The sequence below is a fragment of the Salmo salar genome, unplaced genomic scaffold (genome assembly GCF_965601325.2).
Source record: "Salmo salar unplaced genomic scaffold, fSalSal1 ptg000332l, whole genome shotgun sequence".
NCBI classification, from domain to species: domain Eukaryota; kingdom Metazoa; phylum Chordata; class Actinopteri; order Salmoniformes; family Salmonidae; genus Salmo; species Salmo salar.
In genome coordinates, this window is record NW_027675351.1 from 1,172,501 (window position 1) to 1,182,767 (window position 10,267).

The 10,267-nt window shown below is 45.6% G+C and overlaps 1 protein-coding gene across 1 annotated transcript in view; it reads right to left on the reverse strand.

Annotated features, from left to right (window-relative positions):
• The window catches only part of LOC145875751 (tripartite motif-containing protein 16-like), an 8,321-nt gene extending 4,583 nt beyond the window's left edge, over positions 1–3,738 (reverse strand). The window contains exons 1-2 of the mRNA XM_082971574.1: positions 3,009–3,738; positions 2,481–2,576 (exon numbers count right to left, since the gene is read on the reverse strand). Coding sequence (XP_082827700.1) covers positions 2,481–2,576; positions 3,009–3,605 — 693 coding nt within the window. The 5' untranslated portion in view covers positions 3,606–3,738. The remainder of the gene's footprint in view (positions 1–2,480; positions 2,577–3,008) is intronic.
• Positions 3,739–10,267: the final 6,529 nt, after the last annotated feature.

The window sequence follows — 10,267 nt, forward strand, 5'->3', positions numbered from 1 at the left end:
TCTCTATTTGACGTCTACGAACCAACAGATTTCAACGATTATCATATTACCCAGCAGCCATTTAGAAACAAATAAAAAAAGGTTAGTTCTTTTTATTCTTTTTTTCTGACTGTTTAAATCGGCCACATCTTGAAAAAGAGAACAGGGACATGCGATTTGTTGATAATTTACACTTTTTTATATATAAAAAATATAGATATACAGTTAACCATGATCAGAACATGTTTAACGTTTGAAGGCTTTGCGCCAACCATCCCTGTAGGTCACTACAATCTATAAACAGGTGAACAGTGAGCTTCCTCACCAAGTAGCTGTAACCTAGTTAATAATAAGTTACCTGAGGTAAACCTACAAGGTTAGTTAATAATAAGTTACCTGAGGTAAACCTACAAGGATAGTTAATAATAAGCTACCTGAGGTAAACCTACAAGGATAGTTAATAATAAGTTACCTGAGGTAAACCTACAAGGTTAACGCAGGCAGGAAGAGAATTACTTCAAAACCACAGCAAACAGCTGGGACATATAGTAATATTATATATATATAATATTATATCACTGGGCTCCTCTGTGCTAACAAACCCTGTGTACCACCCCTCCCCTGTTTAACCTTGAATTTCGTTCAGAAAAACACTTCCACATTTAGCAAAACGAACCAACTCTTTACGGATCTGTTCGGTGGTAATAAACGGAGGCAGATTAGACACCACTACTCTTGTCGAAATCAGCACCAACACAACCCCTCACATAAATCATACTGGTAACTAGCCGGGTAACAAGACTCACCTTTTACATTACCACAACCACCGCCTTGTTCATTCTGGATACAGAGTGGATATGTTCCTCTCCCACCTGTTCACCGACCAGGATCAATAATTCCTCCACACCATTCTCCACAACGCACCTGAAGAGACAGCGTTTCTTCTCCACTCGGTTGAGGACATCAAACTACCCTACTCCCTCCTCAACTCTAACCGATAAACAGCGGAAACCGATAAACAAACCCTCCCACCATGACAAAATACATTTGGAAAATAGGCAAAAGAATAGCTGCACTCTTCACGAACGACAAAACCTCACGTTACCAACTTCTTCTTCTTCTATGGTATAATGGCGGTCCTCAAACCAACGTTAAAGGAGCGTGGCGCCTCCTACTGTGCTGGAGTGTTCAATCACGGTTTACACCATTTCTAAATCCTCCTACCTAACTCAGTACTTCTGAGAAAATAAAAAAGATCCCTACTAACTTCTAATAGACCCTCCCCCATCCCCCAAATCCCTTCCAACCCCCCCAACCCCATCCAACCTCAATATGACCCTACACTTCAATCTTTCCCTCTCTTCAACATCCTTACAACACTATAACAACACATGCTCCACCGTTTCATTGACAATACCCTCCAGACACAAACCATTCACATGCTGCCAACCAGATGGAAGGACCAGTTCAATGTACAATGTCCTAAACACAATCGAGGAAACAACACCTCTTCCTTCCTAATCTGACCTTTGAACCTTGGTCCACCAACCTTTCTTTGGAGGGCATATAAATGCCGTCCCTTGTGCTCAGAGTCCCATCTCTTCTGCCACACATCTATCAAAATGTCTCTGATCTCACATTTGTCCTCACCTCTACCCAGTGGAACATTAATATATATTATATCTTGTTTTAAAGTTATTTTAGCTAACTAGTCTACAATTTCATTCCATTCCACACCTGAATGTGCTGGCACCCAGCAGAATCTCACTACTAGACCCATTCTCTCAATTCTCCATAATAACATTAACACCTCCAATAGTAGGTCACTCCTAATAGATTTACCAGATGATAAACTATTCAATACAGACAGAGAATCTGAGGATACTATAATTCTAACAGGTTGTTCGTCCTCCACCCACTGGAGGACAACTATTATCACCAACAGTTCAACTGAGTACACTGACAGTTCATCTGTTAGTCTTCTACATATCTGCACATCACATTCAGGAAGGTAAACACCTGCTCCTGTGGGCCCACTATCTGGGCCCTTGGATCCATCTGTGAAAAGAGGTAAAAAAGCATAACAACTTCTACCAATGTAATTGTCAACCAGTTTCCCTTTATCACTGACTTCTGACCCAATCTTTTCCTTTTGTCTACCAAGGTTAGATCAACAACAGGATCTGGGAGTAACCATGGAGGAACATCCCCTATCACCACAGAAAGGGCCAACCTCCAACTCCCTGAAACTACTCTCATCAGCAAGCTTTCCAACTGTCCAACCAAAACCACTGCCTTGTCTACTAGTATATTCCCAACAGTCATCTAGAACAGTAGCAGTGGGATGCTCAACCTCACAGCCTTTCAACCCAATAAGCTAATGACAATTTATTACGTCGTATATCCAAAGGCATCTCACCTGCCTCAACTGGACTATAATATAAATACATGATGGAGGGGACAGGTGAAATGGTGTGTCTCCTCTGGTCAACAATACTCACCTTGAGAGACTCCACAGCCTGTTGGAGCTCCTTCAGCTCCTTCTCTCTCTCCTGGAATCTCTGCTGGACCTTCTGCTGACTCATCCCCAGCTGCCTCTGTGGAGAATCACTCTTCAATGAGCTATCAAGCTTTATTAGTCCAGTAGATCAATAGTATAGTAATGTGACATAGGGCCCATAGAGAGGAAGGTCTAAAAAATGGATGGTCCATTTACTAAATGATATTTATTTGTTGCTATGTGAATGATTATAGTTTTTATGGTAGGACTACATGTATCAACGGGTTGAGACTGAACTTTGGACTCATAAAAGGGCATTCAGAATGATAATAGTGTTTGACATTATAAAATGGTGATACATCTGGAGAATCTGGGTTAACATATCTATATACTCAAGGTTTGTGTTCATATTTGTTCTGCTGAGGATCCATTTCATTTGAATGATCTCATATTCAAACAGCCTTAGTTCCTACTGCATCTTTAATTCTTTGTTTATCAGACAGTCACCAATAAGTTGTTCTGGTCTTACCTGTTTCTCAGTCCTCTCTGCTGCAGCTGACACTGTATCATGGCCTTTATGTTCATCCATTGTACACATCAGACAGATACACTGCTGATCGGTACGACAGTAAACCTCCAGCAGTTTGTCATGATGAGAGCAGATCTTCTCCTGTAGTTGTGCGGTGGCTTTGACCAGCTTGTGCTTCTTCAAAGCAGGAAATTCGTAGTGAGATTGGAGGTGAGTCTCACAGTAAGAGGCCAGACACGCCAGACAGGACATGAGGGCTTTCTGCTTTCTGGTCCCAGTGCAGACATCACACGCCACATCTCTAGGTCCAGCATAGCACAGAGCAGGAGGGGGAGCAGCCTGGAGTCCTGTCTTCTTCAGTTTCTCCACCAGCTCAGCCAACATGTTATTTTTACTCAGCGTAGGCCTCGGACTGAAGGTCTGTCTGCACTGAGGACAGCTATAGACCCCTTTCAGAACATCCTGATCCCAGCAGCCCTCAATACAGCTCCTACAGTAACTGTGTCCACAGGGGATGGTGACTGGTTCCTTCAGTAGATCCAGACAGACAGAACAACAGAACTGGTCCTGGTCCAGCAGAACTCCCTGTTGAGCCATTTGGACGGTTGTTCACTCTCACACAGACAGACGAGACAGAGACTCAGATCAGTTTCGTTTCCTCAGAAGACAGTTTGTGAAGGGGGATGGATTTCCTGGTTCTGCCAGAGGGGTGGGGTTAGAGGGAGGGAGGGGTTAGAGGGAGGGAGGAAGAGAGAGAGGAACTGCATGCAACAGCAAGAGGGAGACAAATAGTCTTGTTCCTTGGTTAGAGCCCTTAACATGGAATAAATGAAATAATGAATCTTAAAATGTGAGTTATTAGAATATAAAGGGTAACACTTTCTATGAAGTACATATTATAATTATTTTAATGACCTTTATAATGCCTTATAATACACTTATGTGTTCTAATAAGCAATAAGGACTGAGGAGGTGTGGTATATGTAAAGTTGCAGCTGTCTTTGATATGCTCAAAATTAACTAACTGCTATCTTGAAATGTAGAGAAAGTGTTTTAAAATAGGCATCCTATCATTTGAAAATTAGTTGAAAGGCTAAGTGATTCTCTTCCTGAGAAGAAGCTGACAGCCTTCAAACAGAGCAAAAAAAGTGGTCCCAAAAAATATGTCAAAATGAATAAAAAAATTATACAGCTGTCTTTAATAAGATCAAACTGAACTGCTATCTTGAAATGTTGAAAAAGTGTTTTTAAATAGCTCAGTCTTATCACTCAATATGAGTCAAAATCTGTCACTTCCAGGAGTGCTCATTTTGTCAAAAATGAAAAAATGAAAAAAATAACAACTCACAGCTGTGTTAATAGACCCAACTCAAACATCTGCTGTCTTGAAATGTCCAAAAAAGGTATTTAAATGGGCCTACCAGACATCTTCTTGAGAGAAGATAAGGTCAGGGACTCCTGAATGACTTACTCTCCGTCATGTTGAGATGGGTTTCCCTTTAGATCTTCTTGAGAGAACTAACCCAAAATTAGTCGAACTAACCCAAAATTAGACCTGATCTATATAGTGGTGTTGGCTGGTCTCCACACCACTGTGATCTATATAGTGGTGTTGGCTGGTCTCCACACCACTGTGATCTATATAGTGGTGTTGGCTGGTCTCCACACCACTGTGATCTATATAGTGGTGTTGGCTGGTCTCCACACCACTGTGATCTATATAGTGGTGTTGGCTGGTCTCCACACCACTGTGATCTATATAGTGGTGTTGGCTGGTCTCCACACCACTGTGATCTATATAGTAGTGTTGGCTGGTCTCCACACCACTGTGATCTATATAGTGGTGTTGGCTGGTCTCCACACCACTGTGATCTATATAGTGGTGTTGGCTGGTCTCCACACCACTGTGATCTATATAGTGGTGTTGGCTGGTCTCCACACCACTGTGATCTATATAGTGGTGTTGGCTGGTCTCCACACCACTGTGATCTATATAGTAGTGTTGGCTGGTCTCCACACCACTGTGATCTATATAGTTGTGTTGGCTGGTCTCCACACCACTGTGATCTATATAGTGGTGTTGGCTGGTCTCCACACCACTGATCTATATAGTGGTGTTGGCTGGTCTCCACACCACTGTGATCTATATAGTGGTGTTGGCTGGTCTCCACACCACTGTGATCTATATAGTGGTGTTGGCTGGTCTCCACACCGCTGTGATCTATATATTGGTGTTGGCTGGTCTCCACACCACTGTGATCTATATAGTGGTGTTGGCTGGTCTCCACACCACTGATCTATATAGTGGTGTTGGCTGGTCTCCACACCACTGTGATCTATATAGTGGTGTTGGCTGGTCTCCACACCACTGTGATCTATATAGTGGTGTTGGCTAGTCTCCACACCACTGATCTATATAGTGGTGTTGGCTGGTCTCCACACCACTGTGATCTATATAGTGGTGTTGGCTGGTCTCCACACCACTGTGATCTATATAGTGGTGTTGGCTGGTCTCCACACCACTGTGATCTATATAGTGGTGTTGGCTGGTCTCCACACCACTGTGATCTATATAGTGGTGTTGGCTGGTCTCCACACCACTGTGATCTATATAGTGGTGTTGACTGGTCTCCACACCACTGTGATCTATATAGTGGTGTTGGCTGGTCTCCACACCACTGTGATCTATATAGTAGTGTTGGCTGGTCTCCACACCACTGTGATCTATATAGTAGTGTTGGCTGGTCTCCACACCACTGTGATCTATATAGTGGTGTTGGCTGGTCTCCACACCACTGTGATCTATATAGTGGTCCACTGGTCTCCACACCGCTGTGATCTATATAGTGGTGTTGGCTGGTCTCCACACCACTGATCTATATAGTGGTGTTGGCTGGTCTCCACACCACTGTGATCTATATAGTGGTGTTGGCTGGTCTCCACACCACTATGATCTATATAGTGGTGTTGGCTGGTCTCCACACCACTGTGATCTATATAGTGGTGTTGGCTGGTCTCCACACCACTGTGATCTATATAGTGGTGTTGGCTGGTCTCCACACCACTGTGATCTATATAGTGGTGTTGGCTGGTCTCCACACCACTGTGATCTATATAGTGGTGTTGGCTGGTCTCCACACCACTGTGATCTATATAGTGGTGTTGGCTGGTCTCCACACCACTGTGATCTATATAGTGGTGTTGGCGTGTCTCCACACCACTGTGATCTATATAGTGGTGTTGGCTGGTCTCCACACCACTGTGATCTATATAGTGGTCCACTGGTCTCCACACCGCTGTGATCTATATAGTGGTGTTGGCTGGTCTCCACACCACTGTGATCTATATAGTGGTGTTGGCTGGTCTCCACACCACTGATCTATATAGTGGTGTTGGCTGGTCTCAACACCACTGTGATCTATATAGTGGTGTTGGCTGGTCTCCACACCACTGTGATCTATATAGTGGTGTTGGCTGGTCTCCACACCACTGTGATCTATATAGTGGTGTTGGCTGGTCTCCACACCACTGTGATCTATATAGTGGTGTTGGCTGGTCTCCACACCACTGTGATCTATATAGTGGTGTTGGCTGGTCTCCACACCACTGTGATCTATATAGTGGTGTTGGCTGGTCTCCACACCACTGTGATCTATATAGTGGTGTTGGCTGGTCTCCACACCACTGTGATCTATATAGTGGTGTTGGCTGGTCTCCACACCACTGTGATCTATATAGTGGTGTTGGCTGGTCTCCACACCACTGTGATCTATATAGTGGTGTTGGCTGGTCTCCACACCACTGTGATCTATATAGTTGTGTTGGCTGGTCTCCACACCACTGTGATCTATATAGTGGTGTTGGCTGGTCTCCACACCACTGTGATCTATATAGTGGTGTTGGCTGGTCTCCACACCACTGTGATCTATATAGTGGTGTTGGCTGGTCTCCACACCACTGTGATCTATATAGTGGTGTTGGCTGGTCTCCACACCACTGTGATCTATATAGTGGTGTTGGCTGGTCTCCACACCACTGTGATCTATATAGTTGTGTTGGCTGGTCTCCACACCACTGTGATCTATATAGTGGTGTTGGCTGGTCTCCACACCACTGTGATCTATATAGTGGTGTTGGCTGGTCTCCACACCACTGTGATCTATATAGTGGTGTTGGCTGGTCTCCACACCACTGTGATCTATATAGTGGTGTTGGCTGGTCTCCACACCACTGTGATCTATATAGTGGTGTTGGCTGGTCTCCACACCGCTGTGATCTATATAGTGGTGTTTGCTGGTCTCCACACCACTGTGATCTATATAGTGGTGTTGGCTGGTCTCCACACCACTGTGATCTATATAGTTTATTATCATAGTTTCTCACAGATCCTGGCTTCCACTGTTAGAATGGCTGGGCGAGAGGTGGTCGGCCTTTTTTCATATCCTGAGAGAGAGAGAGGATATATTACATAAAGTTATCACAGATGCAAACAATTTAAAACACTATAGTAAATATGATTTATATTTTCTAGTCTGAGAGGTTCTGAATAGAACCTGTTTCCAAACAGTATGAATAATAACAATGGCTGGGCTGATGGGCAGTTCAGTGAGTTGGAGCCTTTGATTGCCCTGCCTCTGGGAGCCTGTCGACTTGTTACATGATTACTGAGTGAAAGAGAGCCTATGAAAGTTTTCATGGAGGGTGGGTGCCCCCTGGTGGCTGAACCTGAGATCATTAGTCGAAAGGCTAAGTGATTCTCTTCCTGAGAAGAAGCTGACAGCCTTCAAACAGAGCAAAAAAAGTGGTCCCAAAACAATGTCAAAATGAATAATAAAATTATACCTTAAAGCAGAACTACCCCACCATGTCTGGACCTTAGAGCAGAACTACCCCACCATGTCTGGACCTTAGAGCAGAACTACCCCACCATGTCTGGACCTTACAACAGAACTACCCCACCATGTCTGGACCTTACAACAGAACTACCCCACCATGTCTGGACCTTAGAGCAGAACTACCCCACCATGTCTGGACCTTACAACAGAACTACCCCACCATGTCTGGACCTTAGAGCAGAACTACCCCACCATGTCTGGACCTTAGAGCAGAACTACCCCACCATGTCTGGACCTTACAACAGAACTACCCCACCATGTCTGGATCTTACAACAGAACTACCCCACCATGTCTGGACCTTACAACAGAACTACCCCACCATGTCTGGACCTTACAACAGAACTACCCCACCATGTCTGGACCTTAGAGCAGAACTACCCCACCATGTCTGGACCTTACAACAGAACTACCCCACCATGTCTGGACCTTACAACAGAACTACCCCACCATGTCTGGACCTTAGAGCAGAACCACCCCACCATGTCTGGACCTTACAACAGAACTACCCCACCATGTCTGGACCTTACAACAGAACTACCCCACCATGTCTGGACCTTAGAGCAGAACCACCCCACCATGTCTGGACCTTACAACAGAACTACCCCACCATGTCTGGACCTTAGAGCAGAACCACCCCACCATGTCTGGACCTTACAACAGAACTACCCCACCATGTCTGGACCTTAGAGCAGAACTACCCCACCATGTCTGGACCTTACAACAGAACTACCCCACCATGTCTGGACCTTAGAGCAGAACTACCCCACCATGTCTGGACCTTAAAGCAGAACTACCCCACCATGTCTGGACCTTACAACAGAACTACCCCACCATGTCTGGACCTTAGAGCAGAACTACCCCACCATGTCTGGACCTTAGAGCAGAACTACCCCACCATGTCTGGACCTTACAACAGAACTACCCCACCATGTCTGGACCTTAGAGCAGAACTACCCCACCATGTCTGGACCTTACAACAGAACTACCCCACCATGTCTGGACCTTAGAGCAGAACTACCCCACCATGTCTGGACCTTAGAGCAGAACTACCCCACCATGTCTGGACCTTACAACAGAACTACCCCACCATGTCTGGACCTTAGAGCAGAACTACCCCACCATGTCTGGACCTTAGAGCAGAACTACCCCACCATGTCTGGACCTTAGAGCAGAACTACCCCACCATGTCTGGACCTTAGAGCAGAACTACCCCACCATGTCTGGACCTTAGAGCAGAACTACCCCACCATGTCTGGACCTTAGAGCAGAACTACCCCACCATGTCTGGACCTTACAACAGAACTACCCCACCATGTCTGGACCTTACAACAGAACTACCCCACCATGTCTGGACCTTACAACAGAACTACCCCACCATGTCTGGACCTTACAACAGAACTACCCCACCATGTCTGGACCTTACAACAGAACTACCCCACCATGTCTGGACCTTAGAGCAGAACTACCCCACCATGTCTGGACCTTAGAGCAGAACTACCCCACCATGTCTGGACCTTAGAGCAGAACTACCCCACCATGTCTGGACCTTACAACAGAACTACCCCACCATGTCTGGACCTTACAACAGAACTACCCCACCATGTCTGGACCTTACAACAGAACTACCCCACCATGTCTGGACCTTACAACAGAACTACCCCACCATGTCTGGACCTTAGAGCAGAACTACCCCACCATGTCTGGACCTTAGAGCAGAACTACCCCACCATGTCTGGACCTTACAACAGAACTACCCCACCATGTCTGGACCTTACAACAGAACTACCCCACCATGTCTGGACCTTAGAGCAGAACTACCCCACCATGTCTGGACCTTAGAGCAGAACTACCCCACCATGTCTGGACCTTAGAGCAGAACTACCCCACCATGTCTGGACCTTAGAGCAGAACTACCCCACCATGTCTGGACCTTACAACAGAACTACCCCACCATGTCTGGACCTTAGAGCAGAACTACCCCACCATGTCTGGACCTTACAACAGAACTACCCCACCATGTCTGGACCTTAGAGCAGAACTACCCCACCATGTCTGGACCTTACAACAGAACTACCCCACCATGTCTGGACCTTACAACAGAACTACCCCACCATGTCTGGACCTTACAACAGAACTACCCCACCATGTCTGGACCTTAGAGCAGAACTACCCCACCATGTCTGGACCTTACAACAGAACTACCCCACCATGTCTGGACCTTACAACAGAACTACCCCACCATGTCTGGACCTTAGAGCAGAACTACCCCACCATGTCTGGACCTTAGAGCAGAACTACCCCACCATGTCTGGACCTTAAAGCAGAACTACCCCACCATGTCTGGACCTTAGAGCAGAACTACC